Below are 17,647 nucleotides of genomic sequence, written 5' to 3'. Positions count from 1 at the left end.
GAAACGACCCGGAGGGAGATTCCAGAAGTCTGCAGAAGCAGCAGAAGCCTCATTGTTCAGTTTTTAACTAAAACATGATTTAACACGTTGAGTGTTTGAATCCTTTCGGGACATAAGGAGTTTATTGAAGAGGAAGCTGCGTTAGCAATTAAAATACTTGCTAGTGTGACAGTTAGCCACTGTTTGGCCTAGGGACGGCGTCCAGTTCTTAGATTGAAAGCTGCTCTAACAGGATTATGTCCCGGAAAGGCGGCCAGGGCCCTGGAAGCCTTGACTGGAAGCATGGCGCCATCTACTGGCCTCGCCGGAAAATGACGCCGGGCAGCGCTTGTCTTTGGAAAGGGTGAAAGTCCTCAGAATTAACCCTTCTTTCTGCAGAGTGATTGAGACTGGACAGGAGCAATCAGAGAGGGGCAGGCACAGCAAGCAGCAGGCAGGAGACACCGCGGCAGCGCGGGGCGCAAGGGGCGAACGACGATCTTGAGGGTGTCGTTGGAGGGCGCTTCCCTCTCCCGCCTCCCCACCTCGTACTCGCGGATCCCCTCGCCTATTGGGCTCACTTTTCTGTTCTCTGCTGCCTCCAAATTCCGAGAGGACTGTCTGTCTTCTCTTTTTGTCTGTAAGGAAGCCAGGGCTGGGGAAATCTCTCCCAGTTATCAGCTGAAACAGCGCGTCTCCTGGGGGACCCCAGAGCAGCCTCCAGACCCGAAACAGCAGCTCCTCACGTGACAGCCACCCCAAGAGCCAGGTAAGGTGACTGCTGACTGAGAGCAATTGCTGGAGTCCTGGTTCCCACATCCTTCCTGGCATGTGCTCTGGCCACCTGCACTGGAGGGAATTGAATCCCAAGGTTACTCTCTGGTGATACCTCCTTTAGAAGAAGGAAGAGAGTAATACTGACATGGAAGCCAAACTATCGTTTTGCATTAGTAAACTGTGCCAATCGTCAATCGATGGGTTGTAGACCACTGTCTTTCAGGGGAGGCTTTTAGTGTAGGAAGGCCTGGGAGAAGATGTGGGCGCTTCAGGCTGAAGTGCGCGCGCACTCGGTCAGCACGCAGCGAGTTAGTGGTCTAGGGGTTTTCAGGGCTGGATGAAAAGTGCATACAGACTGTGAGCCTGCCATAGTGCTACACAACTATGACCCCCAGTTCCTGAGGGACTGAGACAGAAGGTTCGCAAGTTCAAGGGCAGTTTGGAAGTTACAAAGTTTTTTAAGAAACAAGAGTGGGGGTTTCAGATTTTTTAGTTCATTGCTATTCGTCTTTTTTTTTTTTTTCTTCTCTAAAAGGAAGATTATGAAACCTGCCTGTCAAGAAAATGTGAGAATTCAATGAAACATGATAAGAATTCTTTTAGTTGAGCTGGCGGCTGGATTTAGTTAATAAAGAAGTTAGTTAAAATAGAGGACTCACGAAAGTAACGCCTCGCAAACTGCACCTGAAGTGCAAGCTTCTTACTAATTCAGGGAGTGGCCTTGTCTGCCTTCTCATCTGCTCGTTCGCTTTTAGAGCTGTTAAACCACGAGTGTGCTGTCGAATGGTATTTTGGCTTTGGCTTGTTCTACTCGAGCAAGAATGTAAAGGCGGTGGTGACGCTACTGCGCCATCCTTTCAAGTCAAGAAGTCCCTCCAGATAACCTCATTTCTCTCAAGCTCCTCCCTATCTGCATGCCTAGCTGCACGGCAATAGTTGAGCTACTTTCCACGGTGAAGTTATTCCAAAATATCTAACTTGGCTTTCCGAGATACGACTTCCTTCCCTTGTATACCCAGACGCTTCCAGATGCTTGAGCCCTGGCATGGCGATAAATAATTAAGTAACTAATTAACTTCACGGTTTGCAGGAAGAGCTGTGAGCTGCTTCTTGGGAAGCATGCTCCCGTGGAGCACGGTACTGTGAGCACTGGCACCACTGGCCCAGAGAATCACAGTTGACCTTTCGCACTTCCTGCCTCGTGTTGAAGGTGCCTGACCCGTGCCTCATATCTATATTATTATCAGAGCTACTTGTATTATTACTATGGCTAGTGAGCTCAGAGCTCAAAGGGTAGCTGGAAATCTGGCAGGTTTTCCTCTTCATTTTACAGATGAGAAAAAAAAATCGTCTGCAATCTGGGTCTTCATAATATGCTCTGGGGCTTAGATGGTCACGAAGCTAGTATCTGAGTCTCAGGGATCTGTTTGTAAGGGAGTCTGGGTGCTAGAATACTGCTTGAGAAGCTCCTTGTGCCCCTGGTCCGTGGCTTTTCTGGAGGACCAGATAGAGCCATGATGCACTAATGGCCTTGGGGGTGGTGAAAACCTGAGCCAGGGCACGGCGTCCACTGGAAGCATGTCCAGAGGTGGAGGGGTGCAATTAGCAGTGTGTAAAGGGGTGAAACCAGTGTCAGTCAGAGTCCTGTCTTCAGCCTGAGGTGTCCGGGCCTCTTCTTCCTCCTCCTTGGGCCCCCAGCCTGTAAGCCCCACAGGAAAGCCTACCTCTGTTAGGAAATGGCTGTTTGGAGCTGGAGGGAAGAACCAGCTGACCAGGACCCTGTGTTCTGTATCCAGGCTCCTCCTAGGAAGCCTGTGTTGCCACAGGTGGAGATAAGTCTTGGCTTTGATTGGATGGGGTGTAAAGGTCACAGCTATTGGAAGGAAGCTGCACTTAGCAAGGGTGTGTGCGGGTCTTGTGGGAAGTCACTGGTACTAGAGAGGGCTTTGCAACTCATTTAAGCCTAGTTACCTGATGTTTTTATAATTGTTCTAAAGCCTAGACCTTCCTGCAGCTCATGACATTTCTGGTTTTTTCTGCCTGAAAAGTTCCCGGCGCAGCTTGCACCACCACACCCTGCTTATTCTTTTTATTTGTGTTTTTTGTTTTGTTTTAAGACAAAACTTGTAGCTCCAGGTTGGTGCCCTGGAGCTCGCAGTGTAGCCCAGGCCTTCCTTCTGCCTCTGCTTCCTGAGTGCTAGGATGACAGATGTTGTTTTGCATTCTTTTAAAGGAAATTTTAATAATGGCATTCTGGCTGGGGTCTTTTCCCGAGGTATGGCCTCAGCTACATGGAGTGTGCCAATCTTGGGATTAATTGCTAGTTCACAAATACTTACACACTAGTGTGTGCTCAGCAATACTGATGGTCTTATACAAAAAGTGTTACACTCAGGCCCTTGGCTCCCTGAGATTCTGGTCCAGCAGTTCTGAAGCGGGCCTGGAGTCTGACAAGCTCTAGGAACAGTGAACTAGAAGGATCCCCTAACAGTGTAGTAAACACTTTCAAGTTTGCATTCAACATCAAGATGAGCCCTGAAAGGCAGCCTTTGAGCTGACAGGAAATGGCAGTCTTGGTCTTTACGAGGGGAAGCAGGGACCCTGGAGAGGGTTTGCTAGAACAAATGACAAGCTACAGGGAACCCAAGTGTGCCTCTCTAACCACAGGGTCTGTATCTTCCAGAAGAAGCCGCTCAATTTACCTTCACTTTGTCCTGGCTGCGAGCGTTCCTTGACTTGGAATTCTAGTCCTGCCTGTTAGGACCAGCTTGCTGCTTGGTGCCGAAGCTGGGGGAAGCCGCCTCCGCTGGCTAGCATCCTTTGCAGCACTGTTAATCTTGCAAATGAAGTTGAGTAAGAAACAAGGAAAGGCTTGTTTTCTCACCCCATGGAGAGTAGCTCCAGGCATTATCTGCTTTGCCGTGGAGCGCAGACGCCAGCTGCTTTATAATGAGGCTCATGGCCTCCTTGGAGAGCAGGCCACAGCCTATCAGACTTGTGCTTTTTTTTTTTTTTTTTTTAACAACCCATACCTGTTGTCAGGTACCTGTCAACTCCGATGCAGAGAATTTCACCCAAGGATTAGTAGGTTCTGTTCAAACTTAAAGCAGCTTGAAGAAAACCTCAGAAGCAAACACGCACACACACACACACACACACACACACACACACACACACACACGTCTTGGCTTTGATTGGATGGGGTGTAAAGGTCTGTGTGTGTGTGTGTGTGCATGTGTGTTTTCTGTTTTGCCTCAGTATGAGTGTATAAGTCCTTTATTCTGGAGGGGACAGGCTTCTGATACTGTGACTTCTTTCTTGTATTATGATGGTTCTAAAGTGTGGCCCCCCGGGTAGTTGTAGCTCAGTGCCTCCTGAGAGTAGAAATACAGGTTAGTAGGTTGCCTGTCTATTCCAGTGCACAGAGAGAGTCAGAAACTCTGAGGAGTAGGCCTGGAGTGTGTGTTTTAATATGCTCACCCTGGAGGTTCTAATATATGCCCAAGTGTGAAAACCACTGGACAATTCAAAGTCCAAGGGGGGCGTGCCTTCATTTCAACAAAGGGATCCTCAGTAAGGTAACTGGTGGGAAGAGAGACTGACGTGTGTGTGTGTGTGTGTGTGTGTGTGTGTGTGTGTGTGTGTGTGCTGCATGTGAAGGTCAGAAGTTAACATTAAGGGCCTTCTTTAGTTGCTTTCCACTTAATTTTTTTGAGACAAGGTTTTTGACTGAACCTGCAACTCAGCAGTTTGGTAAAACTGGTTGGCTAGCAAGCCTCAGGGACCTTCTCTCTGCCTCCCAAACACTGGGATTCAGGGGTATTCTGCCATGCCTGTTTTTTTCATGGGTGCTGGATTCAAACTCAGGTCCTAATCTTGTGCAATAAGCACCCTACTGCCATCACCTCATCTCCATTTGTCCTGTGTTTGACTTTAGTCCCCATGATAGGGATAAAGGGAGCAATAGGGATGAAGGGGCAATTAAAAAAAAAAAAAAAAAAGGAGACTGGAGGCTAGGGAGGAAAGAGGGGTTTTTGTTTATTTAAAATATTTTTTTTGAGAAATTCATGAATAAGCACTGCGCCCATATCACTCCCAGCACCCTTACTGCTGTAACTACTCCTGTGTCCCCACCCTCCCTCCCAAACTCATGCTGACTTCTTTATTATTGATACACATATATATATTCACACACTCATATATACAACCCACTGAATTCATTTAGCATTGCTTGTGTCTGTGTGTCCAGAGCTGACCACTTGGGATTGGATAACCCATTTGAGAATACGTCCCTGGAGGAAATGGCTATTAGACACCTACCTGTAGCTAGAAGATGCATTTTCATGACAAAAATGACAGGGAAAACAAATATGGCCTCCTAAAAGGGGTGCGACCTGTTAGGTGGGACTGTGTCCCAGGTTTCCCCGGGGCCCCTTGACTTCAGGAAGCTCCTCAACACCAGGCAAACCAAGGCAGGTGTCTGGCCACTGGCCACTCTCGCTCAGTGATTGGCTATTTGGTTGATGCTGAGGCCACCTCCAGAGACGATGATAGCATTGTCCTGGGGCAGCAAGGACACTGGGCTTTAAAAATTCTGCAGGTGATTCTGATACATTCAGGGTTGGGGACCGCCTGCAGACATCTGTGGGCCTCTTCTGTTAAAGCTGCAGAATGTCCCAAAGTCAGTTGCCGCTGAAGAAGCACCGTACCTCACACCATATTAAGCAAGGAGCACAGAATGCTGAGTGTGGTGGTGTGTAACCATGATTCCAGCGCTCAGAAAACAGAGACAAGAGAATTGCTGGAAGTTCAAGGTCAGCCAGGGATACACAGTGAAACCTTATCTCAAAAATCCAAACCAAACCATCTTTCCAAAATCAAATGACCTAAATTTAAGAATAAAAGCTGTAAAACACTTGAACTATAACAATAAATATTCTTGACCTTGTACTTAGTAACAAGTCCTTAGATATAAATTTTAAAGCATGGGTAGAGAAAATAACTCTGGCAAGCAATTTGGCATCAAAAGTAGTTTTAGAGCATCAAAGGGACTACCAAGAAAGCAGAAGGGCAGTCCACATAGTGGAAAAAAAAATTTGAAAAATAACGTATCTGATAGAGCTTAGTATTCAGAATTGATAAAGAATTCCTGAAATTAAAACAAGAAAATATAATTAAAACTGAATAAAGGATTTGAATATGTGTGTGTGTATAAAAAGTATCCTATTGCTATGACAACACGTGACCAAGGCAACTTATAAAAGAACATATTTAATCTGGGGCCAATAGTAGCAGAGGGTTGGAGTCCCTGACCATCATTGCAAGCATGAGGCAGCACGCAGGCCTGGCAATGGAGCAGTAGCTGGCAGCTTATGTGTTGAGGCAGCAACCACTGGGCAGAGAGTGGCACACTGGGAAGGCATGGGCTTTTGAAAAACTCAAAGCCCACCCCTAGTGACACACCTCCACCAAGGCCACACCTCCTAATCTTTCCCAAACAGTTCCAACAACTGGGGACTAAACATTCAAATATATGAGCCCATGAGGATCATTCTCATTCAAACAACCACCATCGCCACCACCACTACACACACACGCACACACACACACACACACACACACACACACACACCTCTTTGTTCCTCTAGAGGACCCTGACTAAAAAAAAATTGTGGTCAAATTGTGAAGCTGGAGCAAGAGAATTGTAAAGCTGAGTCCTTTTAGTGGGCTTAGTATCATATGAAGCTGGTTCTCCAGCCGGAAGGAGCCTACGGTCACTAAAGACCCCTCATGCAGCACGAGAGCTGGACATCCATGGTGTGCACGCACTCACTGAGATAATCACACTTTTGATTCACTTCTGTGGGTGTGTGGAATTTAGTGATTCTGCGCATGAGACCTCTGAACATTTCTGGAAAAAAAATCAGGAGAATAACAGCTGGTTATTTTAGTATTTTGGGGCAAATTTACAAAAGAAAAAAACAACTGAGCTGAGTAATAAAACTGCCCGGGTCCAGATGCATACAAACTACCTGAAGTCTAAGTGTGCCCTGGGAGGGAGTCTTCTCTCCTGCAGCCAGAGAGCTCAAGTGACAGGAAACCAAGCCAAGTTCTCATTATACCGTTAGCCGAGAACTTGGTAGTGACTGTGTCCCTGAGGCTGGATGCTTCAGCAGTTGGAGTAGTCCCACAATCTCTGTCTCTCGTGTGGGGCCAACAGAAGGGAATCACTCAGTCCACAAGACAGGGTGTTTCCGAAGCCTCCTTCTGGTGCCCCTGGTTCCTAGTCCGTGATGGGAGCTTGGGGACGCTGGCTCTGCTGTCAGCGTAAGCACCCTCATGAGCAGCTGCAGCAATAGTACAGATCAACTCATTCTGAAGCAGAGAGGCCAAGAGAGTGAAAGGCTAGATGGTCACCCCTCTGACTTTCCTTTTTGTCTGGATTGCTACCAGAGGGTGGCAGCTGCGATCAGGGTGGGCCTTCCCACGTCAGTCATAACAACCAGGACGCTTCTTCAGGAGCGGCTTCTTACTCAGATTATCCTAATTTATCGTAAGTTGACATTAAAACCAACCATAATGTCTGGCATGCATGAAACCCTGGGTTCCATCTCCACCACCAGTTCAACCAGGCATGGTAGCTCACCCCTCTAATGCCAACACTCAGGAAGTGGAAGCAGGGAAATCAGAAGTTCAAGGTCATTCTCAACCCCAATTTGGGTTTAAGGTCACCATGGGCTCCATGAGACCCTGCCCTCCACCCCCCCCAAATGCCATTGACACTTTTGCAGATCTTTAAGAAACACAAATTTCAAGCCATTTCTTACTTTAACCCTTGAGGATTCTGTGGGTAGGGGCCTAGGACCTGGGTTTTATTTCTGGAATGCAAGGAGCCTATAGGACATAGGACGGAGGAATGGGGACCTGAGGAATGACCCGCAGGAGCCCGAGCTCCTGTTTTGCTGTGCTTTGATCTTGTCATGTGACTCCTGGCTCCTAACCAAGGTGAAAGGCTCCCACTGTCTTTGTACTCTTTCACAATAGGGCACATTCCACAGAGGGAACAGCAGGGCTGCCTTCAGACCACCGGCTGTGGCTCACATGCTGATTTTTTTCCATTTTCTTTTTCCATTTTAGTTTCATGGAACAAACACGGAGAATCCTGAGCCAGCTCCTTCCCACCTCCACTTCCCAGCCCAAGAAGAAAAGAACATCAGTGCTCTCTTTCTTCTCCAAGGTCAGACACAGTGTCTTTTCCCAGTCTTCACTATGTAAGATGTGAGCCTGCTACTCTGTAGCTTGAACAGCTTTGTCTGGGTTCCTTTTGGAAGCCATGGGTGATGACAGTTCTTTCAACAGGGATGGAGGATGCTTATGAGAGGATGAGAAGGATTCGTTGTGCTGCTAACTCAAAAAATTAAAAAAAAGAAAAAAGAAAAACTGCGATAAATATTTACTTTAACTCTTGAGGTATTCTGTGAGTGAGGGCCGAGAACCTGAATTTTCTTTCTTGAGTGGTTGTGATACAAGGAGCCTATAGGATGGAGGAATGGGGACCTGAGGAACGCCCCTCCACCCCCAGGAGCCTCAAGCTGCTGCTCCTGTTGGTCTGTTTTGCTGCACTTCTGAGCTTATCCTGTGACAACAGAATAGCAATGATGCTGGAAAGTTACAGTATCTCATCCACAGTGCTGAGAAACAGCTGGGCCTGGACCCCGCACCTGTACCTGTTTCCTAAGGATGAGGGCTAGTTTTTATCTTTGATTCTCTCTGTGTATGTCTCTCTATCTCTCTGTCTCTGTCCCTGTCTCTCTTTGTGTGTGTGTTCATTCTAGTGTGAATACAGTTACTCTTGTGTCATGATGCACAAGACAACTTTTTAATGTCTGTCCTCACCATCCATCTCCTTTGTGACAGGGTTTCTCTTCTCTGGGGAATCTCCCCCCACCCTCCTCCATCTTGCCATAAGAAACATGGGGTTATGGACAAGTGCTGTTGTGCCTGTCTTTTCATGGGGTTTAAACTCAGGTCCTCATGCTTGCATGGCCAGTGCTTTCCCCACTGAGCCATCATCTCCTGTCCCCGTTGTCGGGTCTTTCATCATCTGGGGGGCTGACTCTAGTGTGGGTTGCCTTGGTCTGTGTCCTGAAGAACACCAGGGCCTTCTTAGCATTGGAGCTCATCTGCTCAGCAGAAAGGTGGCCTATTATCTCCATCTATCTTTTAATCTTGCGGTTAGAGTTTAGCTTTGGAAGTGTAGGATTTTGCATAGAAGTGAGCGGTGTTTCCCCATTGTGAATTTTTGCTTTTTTTTTTTCCTCCTGAATTGCTCAGATGCATGAATTAAAAAATCAGAACAACCTTCAAACGTCATGAAATGTTTGTATAATTGGTATTTGTTGAGATGTTGCCCATTGAGTCACACTCCAGTGAGGGGTCGGGGAGAGGAAGGTGACTGCTGAGAAAGGTCTCTCAGAGTCTGTCATTTCGCTGGATGGAGATGGAGGATCATCAGCCTGACCGCACAAGTATGGAGAGGGAACCGGGTACAAACACGCCATTCATTTGATTTATCTTGAAGTATAGCGGAAGAATAAGGAAGCGTTGGAAGAGGGTCAAGGAAACTCTTCAGATAGGAGAGTTACAGCCTCGTTTAGACTATAAAAGGGACCTGTGTCTTGAGGACAGTCAGCTTAGGAAAGCTCTTAGCTTTCCTCTTAGCCTCTGTCACACAGGTCACTGCTGTGTGTGTCTCTCCCCAGAACTCCTCAACTCCACCCCTGCATTGTTTTCTCCATCAGTGTCTTCATCATGTAGACAAACATGTTTGCTGACAAAAGTAAATCATCTTTAAAGGTTGAGGTGTAGCTCCTCAGTAAGGTGAGGGCTCAGTGTATGCAAAGCTCCACTTTAATCTCTAGTGACACACACACACACACACACACACACACACACACACCCCACACTCAGGCATGCTTTAGTTATCTTTAGTCTAGAAGGAAAGACAAATTTGAACAGGCAAAATAGCATTTTCTCTAGAGAGAGATATTTTGGCTGATCAGAGTATTACTCTGAGACCTTTTTAATTGATATTCTCTGTCTCTTGTGTTTGTGTGTGTGTGTGTGCGCGCACACACAAGTGCATGCCAGACATGCGTCTTCTTCATTTGCACTCCGCTCTCACTGAACTAGAGTTTATTGATTAGACTGGGCTGTCTGACCAGTGAACTTTAAAGCTTTAAAGTTCTTTCTCTGTCTCCCTAGTGCTGAGGTGATAGACACGCCCTGCTGTACCCAGCACTTCTGTGGGTGCTGAGGATTTGAACTCTGATCTTCATGCTTGGTGAGCAAGCACATTACCAACTGAGCCACCTCCCTGGCCTCTGAATTAATGCGCTTTTGACCACCCAGGTCTCCTGGAAACTGAAGTTGCAGAAGCGGGAGCCTTTGAAGAATGTGCTTTCCATCTTGGCAGAAAGAGCCCAGGATCCTAGCGCTAAAAAGCGCTGTCTGGCGATGAGAGGCCTGGGCACTGTGGCTTGTGAAGCTCCTGAGAAGGTAGGGGAGGTGGAATTCAGATGGCCTTCCCAAGAGCTCTGAGCCCCGGGGGCACAGAGTCCCCACAGCCGGTGCGGGTACCCCATGAACTGCTGACACTGTAACGAGCCACAGGGAGACCCAGCAGTGAACAGCAGCATCTGTGTTGAGGGGCCTTGGGTATAGATCCAGACCAGTTGCTCAGGATCTTCCAAGGCTGCAAACCACTGTTGGTGAGACCGGGCTTTCCAGGAGTTCCGGGTCATATTTCAAGAGTGGCTTTTGCAGAACTGCCTCTTCCAATGGTAGGACTGAGGTTTCTCTTTCCTTGCTGACTGTCTGTTAGGGGTCACCCCCCAACCAGGATCCACACTCTCAAAACACGACGACCCATTTCTTCAAGGTGTCTCTCCCTCCTATCTGCTCTACTGGAGTCTTACGTAGTGTAGCTCAGCAACCAGGAGAGACATCTGGTGACTTTTGTCGCATCAGGCTAGAAGCAAGCCATTGGCTCTTTATACGTAGAACAGATTATATAGGGTGTGACTTGCTCAAGGTCGTCTCGGCCCGGCATGTCTCAGCTCTGTCAGCCTTGGGAAACAGAGCTGTTGGCAGCACTGACTCGGGTTGGTATCATTCTCTTTGAGAGTTTCAGCAGCTTTTTTGTAATTCGTGTTTGTTTAGTGAGAGACATTTTCCATGCTGGCTTCCTTTGCCCCTCTCCACACTTATGCCATTTTATGTCTTCTTCATTATAAAGGCACCTAGCATTCTGAAGGTTCCCGAACACTCTTTCTCTTGTCCACCCTCTGCTCTTGAAGGACCTCCCCACCTCCATCACTCAGAGGCCTCATTTCTCTTGGTCCTTTCTGTTCTTCTGAGACCAAACTGGAACCCTGTGCTGGATTACTAGATGCATTTTTATTTGGCTGAGTCTGTGGCAGGTTTAGAAGAAAGTGTGTGTGTATAACATGTATATTATACATTTTATTATATATTGTACATATGAATGGCATGAACACAAGAGAAGTAGTTGTGAGGAGGAAGGGGAACAGCACGAGGAATGGGGGAAAGGAGGATGGGAGGATAGTGGGGATGAATATGAGCAAAGTACAGTCATATATATGTTAAAAAGCCACAAAAGGAAAGCCAGGCCTCAAAGACGCAACTTGGGCTACTGGAAGATTAAGGGTGAAGTTGCTTTACAGCTTGAAAAATGTGTGTGTGTGTGCGCATGTATAAGTGTGTGTACTGGAGTGTGTATGTGTGTGGGTATGTACGTGTGTGTGTGTGTGCATATATGTGGGAGTGGGTGTGTAGGCATGTGTCTCTATGTGTCATCCTAATGTTTTTTCCAACCTTGATAGCAGGTGAGGAGGTATAAGAAAGTTATGCTTGATCTCCTCGTGAAAGGTCTGTATGATCCTGTGAGTTCTGAAGTGATCCACGAGAGCATGCAGACCCTGACTATTGTGCTGGGCAAGATCCAGGGCCAAGGGCTGGGCTCCTTCTTCATAGACATCACCCTCCAGACCAGGACTTTATTGGATGATGTAAGTGGGAAGGGTAGGCACAAAACTGCGGGCAGTGAAACTGTCCTGGATTAGAAATGAGAACCCAGGCTTCGTGATGATGTTGCGTGCCTTTAACCCCAGCAGAGGCAGAGGCAGAGGCAGGCTGTTCTCTGTGATTTTGAGGTTGGCCTGGTGGACATAGTGAGTTCCAGGACAGACAGGACTATATAAAGAGACCCTGTCTCGAAAAGCAGACATGTGGAACAAGCAGTTTATGTAGAAGAGAAGAGGGTGATGGGCTCCCAAAGAAGCTAACAAATGAGAGCAGAAGCAGGGACAGCTGTGGGGGTGTAGGGGTGGGCGCCAGAATAGGATCTTATTTCTTTGATTGGGAGGAGAAACTCAGATAGTAGGGAGAGGCGATATGGCTAAAGTGGTGGAAGGGAGGAAGAGGGAGAGAGGAAAAGAAGAAGAGGGAGCTGAGAAGGAGGGAATGAGAGGGAGAGAGAGGGGACATAGGAGGGAGAGAGGGAAAGAAGGAGAGAGACAGGAAGGGGGAGGGAAAGAGAAAGAGAAAGGGGACAAAGAATTGAGACATGAAAGCAGGAAATCTTTGGCTGATGCCATGTCAGCAGCTTCCATATAGACCGAAAGACAAGCCAAGGTGTCTAATGCCGGTGGTGTATGTCCACTTATGGATAAGGAGACACAGGGTCATGGGTAGGATGCTCACCCTTTAATGTACCTCGGAAAGATGGCTGTGTTCTGCTGTGATGGAGACTGATGATGGAGACCTGGCTCTATTTTTTTGTTGTTGATGGAAACCCACAGGAAAATGACAGTATGCGGTGCTTGGCCTTCATTCTCTTTGGGCAATTGGCTGCATTTGCTGGGAGGAAGTGGAAGAAATTTTTCACCCACCAGGTTAACCAGGCAGGAGATTCCCTCCTGACCCATTTACAGGACAAAAGCCCTCAGGTTGCCAAGGTGAGCCTGCCATTCTTTTCTCACCTCGTAAGATCTCTGCTGTCCCTAGAGAGGGATGCAGCTCTGTAACTTGAGAAGTCAGGCCCCGAAGCTCCTGCCAGTTAGAATGGCCTGTAAAATACCTAGGTAAAGCTGGGCAAAGGGGCCTGCAGTCTGCGGTCTTCTCCATTTGTCCTTGGACCTACCTCTGCCTCACCCAGCACCTGCCAATGCTAGATAGATAGGTAAAGGCCGGGTCCCCAAAGGATCATGGGGCTGGGTGAGTGCTTCAAAAACACTGGGTGCAAAGGACTCAAAAGATTACTTTGGAAGAGGAGGGAGGGAGGGAGTTCTCGGATGTGGTGTAACTGTGAGAGGGGCTATGTACATGGCACAGCTGTGCCCTCTCCATGCGCCACAGACTAAGTCATGTCCAGTTTGTGAGCAGAGCTCCTTTAAGATCCATTCACGAGTGACCTGACAATTACTTTCCAAGCCTCAGTGGCCCTGGCCGTAGAGTGGCTGCAGCTCGTTGAGATCACCTTCCCCACCTGGGATTCTAGAACTCTCTAATAGTTTAGGCAACTGGATGGCAATGCTATTTTCCTCAGGCTTGCAGAATGACTGTTCGAGCCTGTGTTCCATATCTGAAACCCAGGATGCAGCAGAGTTTCCCAAGTGAAGAAGATCAGAGGAACCCCAGGCTTTCCAGGCACCTGGTGAGTGAGCCAGAGCAGGAAAGAATTCTGTGAGAATTCCCTCACCTTCAGGCCTTGAACACCGGAAGCGACCCAGTGTAGCAGGAAGTTCCCTCCCACTACCCCCTAAAATAACTCAGGCTAGTAGTTCAGTTGCAATGGAGATGCAAATGGAAAGATGCCTGGAAGGTGATACACAATGTCATCGTTGGCTGAGCTCAAGCCATTGGCTGCTTCCACTCCTGCTTCTTCTTCCAGTGTCCCATGGCAGCCTCCCTCACATGTACCTTTTCTGACTTCTAATTTCAGAGCCACTATCATCCAGAGGTCCTGCTGTTCTTTTATGCCAACAAAATCCTGTAAGTCCAGAAGAGCAGGGCCCATGTGGCAGGATGCTTGGGCATCCTGTTTCCTCTGTCCTGCTTCATCGGATACCTCTGACTCTCATGTGACTGCACCAGAAGAGAGAATGTCAGAGGGCAACTGAGGGCCGAAAAAACACTCTGGAAGTGTATATCTGCACCCCACGTAAAAGTTCTACATTGTTTAGCTGGATCTCATTTCTTCCCTATACAAATTACCTCCTTCTCTAAATTGTGCCTGTGTGTGCACATGCACACGCACATGTGCACATGATTGTGGCGGTCAGAGGACGGCCTCAGATACTGTTCCCCAGGCACCTTCCACCCTTCCATTGAAACAGGCTCTTACTGACCTGGGGCTTGCAGATTAGGCTATGCTTGATGGCTGGTGAGCCCCAAAGTTCTGCCGTCTCCTCTCCAGCACTGAGATTATAACTATACTCCAGCTTTTTTTTATTTGTCTAAAACTTTATTTCAAAGTTGTTCACCTCGCTATTAGTAAGACGTTCAGTTAATGTGCTTTGCCAGTGCCTCCAGGCCTGCCCATTGCCGTCAATGGACTCTGAGAAAACCCACCTCTTGGCACCCAAACTTTTTGGGGTGTGGGCCTGGTACCTACCCCAGCCCAACAGATGCACACTTCCTTAAAAACATTTAACATACATGATGTCCCGAAAGTTCTTTTCTCAGTTCAAGCATTTCTAATGTGTAACTTCTGAAGCTTGGGGGAATAATTGATACTTTAAGTACTTTAAAAATGTATATGTTTTCGATGGTTTGCTATTTGCTATTGATACCTTTTCTTTCCAAGATACCAAGAAGCTGGCTTGCAAAGTGTCTGTAACTTCTCATGCTCTTAAGATGTCACTGTCCTAAAATCACCTTTAAAAAGGAAGACACTCAGAAGAAATATTGCTGAAAATCTGCAGGATGATGATAACTTACAGAATAAAAACAGTAACATTTACTGAGAGTGCTTACGACTTGTTGGGTACTATGGTGGTTTGAATGAAAATGGCCCCGTAGGCTCATATATTTGAATGTTTGGTCCACAGTTAGTTGAACTGTTTGGGAAGGACTAGAAGGTTTGTCATTGTTGAAGACAGTGGGTATCACTGGAGATGCAGTTTGAGATTTCAAAAGCCCATGCAAGACCCAGTCTCTGTCTTCCTCTTCCTCTCCCTCTCTCTTCCTCTCTCCCTCCTTCCCCCGACCCCCAGGCCTACTGCCTGTAGATCAAGATGTGAGGCTCTCAGCTACGGCTCCAGCACCATGCCTGTCTGTTTCCTGCCGTGATGGTCATGGACTAAGCCTCTGAAACTGTAAGCAAGCCCCAGTTAAATGCTTCCTTTTATGAGAGTTGCCTTGGCCACGGTGTCTCTTCACAGCAACAGAATAACAATCAAGAGAGGCACTAAGAACTTTTTGAAAACATCATTAGTTCAACAACTGTATGCAATAGGTGGTATTATTTATTTATTGGACGTGAACATGCATCATGTCAGAGGACAACTTGAGGAAGCCAGTTCTCTCTTTCTGCTGTGTGGGTTCCAGGGATCAAACTTGGGTGATCAAACCTGGCAGCAAGCACCTTTATGTGCTGAGCCATCTCACGGGCCCTGGGTTAGGTGCTGTTATAGTTTTCATTACACAGATGAGAAAACAGAGGAAATTAAGTAACTTGCCCAAGATAAATAGTAGAACTACAGCTTAGATGCACGTGATCCAATTTCTGGAACTGAAGTGGAATAATTCTTCATGGAACCATTGATGGGCAGTTAGCAATGTAAAAAATACAACAGTGGACACCACCACAGAATTCTGTTCTACTGAACCCAGATAACTTTTGTTTTCGTCTGTACATGCCAAGACTATAGGGTTAGGAGTCATTTCTAAAGGCCACTATGCATCCATTCCAAATCTACATTTAATTGCTTTAATAACTAAGTATATATTTTATTAACAATTTCACAACTAATGCACTGATGTCTTGGTGACCCATCCTCACTGTCTGAAGAGTCTCATCACTCATAAAAGAAAGAGCATCTATGTGCAGTAACGTGCATTTTTCTAGTCCTAGCCTTTCAGGAGAATGCAGTGGAAAGATCACTTGAAGGCATGAGTTCAAGGCTGGCCTGGGTAGCATATTAAGTCTCCATCTCCAAATAATTTTTCTCAAGAATAAATTTCTTAGCCCCTTCTTCCTACCAACTAGCTTGCTCCCCAGGTTTCCCTCGCCACAGTTCTGAAACCCCCGCTGTGCACGGTCACTCCTGGAACACAGCGTTCAGTTTGGGAACTGGAAAAGTCAACAAGGATAGAGAACACAAGAGGTTATCAAAACACTGGGGGATCTGACGAGTCATTCTGAGAACCCGGAAATTCTGTCACCAAGAACTGTAGAGACAGGGAGTTTAGGAGCGTCCCGGGAGAGAAAGAATGCAGGCAGCGATGGCAGACGTGACAGCAGGTGCTGAGGGCTAGTGGGACTTCTTCCTTCCAACCCCATAGCTGCTGGCAGCAGGAGCCCAACATCGATGCCTTGAGTGAGTCCTGAGTTCTTTTCCTCCCCAGATACTGGCTTGCTAAAGCGAGACAGCCACGTAGGCTTAGAACTGGGGCAGATCTGCTTAACGACCACCCAGTGACATGAGAAACAGCTGAATTTGGATGACGTTCAGAAACAGTAGCGGTAGGGGAAGGTCTGTGGGGTTGCGCGCTGTGCAGCAGGAAACACAGTGCAGTTAGTGCCCCTCAGTTATATTTGATGGTGAGTTTCTATGGCAGCCCCTCGGCAGCACACCCAGTGAGTTCCCATCCTCAAGGCCACACCCTGTGTGCACTCTTCCGCTTTGGAATCTAGGTTTATATTGTGACATGCTTTGCCCGTCGGAATATAGTGAAAGTGCACTGTGCCCATTCTAGAAGCCCTGACAGCTTCCTCTTTTGCATTCTGAGGGGAGACCAGCCTCTGCATAAGCCAAATTACCACAAGCAAAGCAGGAAGCCTGAGATCACCTTAGGGAGAGGTGGGAACCCAGCCTGCAGCAGTGTCTGAGGCCCAGATTTAGGACCCAAGCCAAATGTTATATCCAGACCCCTGCTCTGAGATTGATGACTTTTCACTTAAAATTAGTATAATCTGGGAAGGGTCCTGTTGAGGGTCTGGAGATGACCTTTGTGACAGTTACAGAGGCTGGAAACGCCATTATGACAGTTAGAGAGGTCTGTGGGAAGTGCCTGGCTGTGAAGCTCCTCAGGCATTCTCTCTCTCTCTCTCTGTGTGTGTGTTGTCTTGGGGGTTTGAAATGTTTACAAAATATATAAAGTTTACAGAGCGAATCAATTACAGGGAAGCTTTTCCGTGCTTCAGTCAGCATGAATAGCCAACAACTTTGCCTACCAACTTGAGAGCCAACCTAAAGGTTATGCTTTGACTTTTTTCCTGACTTAACATTAGATACAGGAAAGCCTGGTCCCTGCTTTCAGGCTAGAAAGAAAGGAAGCATGTGAGAAGAGTCATTCTTAAAGAGAGGATGAGAAGAGGTGATGGATAAGGGAGCTGAGGACCAGGCAGATGTGACCAGCTCTGACAGTTTGTGTATAAAGAAGCCTGCAGGCCCCAGACAATAGAGTCATTATACAGGGAGACGCCTCACACTTTATTAAAACATTATAGTGTGTGTCAAAAGGCAGCATGGGTTGTGGCGGAGGGCTAGGAATTAGTGACATACATATTTGTGCTTTCTTCACTTTCCCAAGTTTTCTGTAGTGAGCATGTATTACTTTTACAATCATAAAATTCATGCAAAGA

General features: G+C 47.1%; 1 protein-coding gene across 5 annotated transcripts; it reads left to right on the top strand.

Annotated features, from left to right (window-relative positions):
- The first annotated feature begins 391 nt into the window (after positions 1 to 391).
- On the top strand, positions 392 to 14,800 carry Mro (maestro). Of its 5 annotated transcripts, XM_021640794.2 has the most exons (7): positions 393 to 748; positions 7,894 to 7,993; positions 10,168 to 10,314; positions 11,661 to 11,846; positions 12,639 to 12,794; positions 13,385 to 13,492; positions 13,781 to 14,800. In XM_021640794.2, the coding sequence occupies exons 2-7, from the start codon at positions 7,898 to 7,900 to the stop codon at positions 13,832 to 13,834; spliced, it is 747 nt and encodes a 248-aa protein (XP_021496469.1). In that variant the 5' UTR covers positions 393 to 748; positions 7,894 to 7,897; the 3' UTR covers positions 13,835 to 14,800. The 5 variants fall into 5 exon arrangements, with proteins under 5 accessions (XP_060233042.1, XP_021496469.1, XP_060233043.1 ...); XM_060377059.1 differs by lacking the exon at positions 10,168 to 10,314 and having other exon boundaries at positions 392 to 748; XM_021640795.2 differs by lacking the exon at positions 393 to 748 and having other exon boundaries at positions 7,788 to 7,993; positions 11,664 to 11,846.
- Positions 14,801 to 17,647: the final 2,847 nt, after the last annotated feature.

This window comes from Meriones unguiculatus, chromosome 2, assembly GCF_030254825.1.
Source record: "Meriones unguiculatus strain TT.TT164.6M chromosome 2, Bangor_MerUng_6.1, whole genome shotgun sequence".
Lineage (NCBI taxonomy): Eukaryota > Metazoa > Chordata > Mammalia > Rodentia > Muridae > Meriones > Meriones unguiculatus.
The sequence above is the reverse complement of the archived record's forward strand: the minus strand, read 5'-3'. Positions and strand labels throughout refer to the sequence as shown.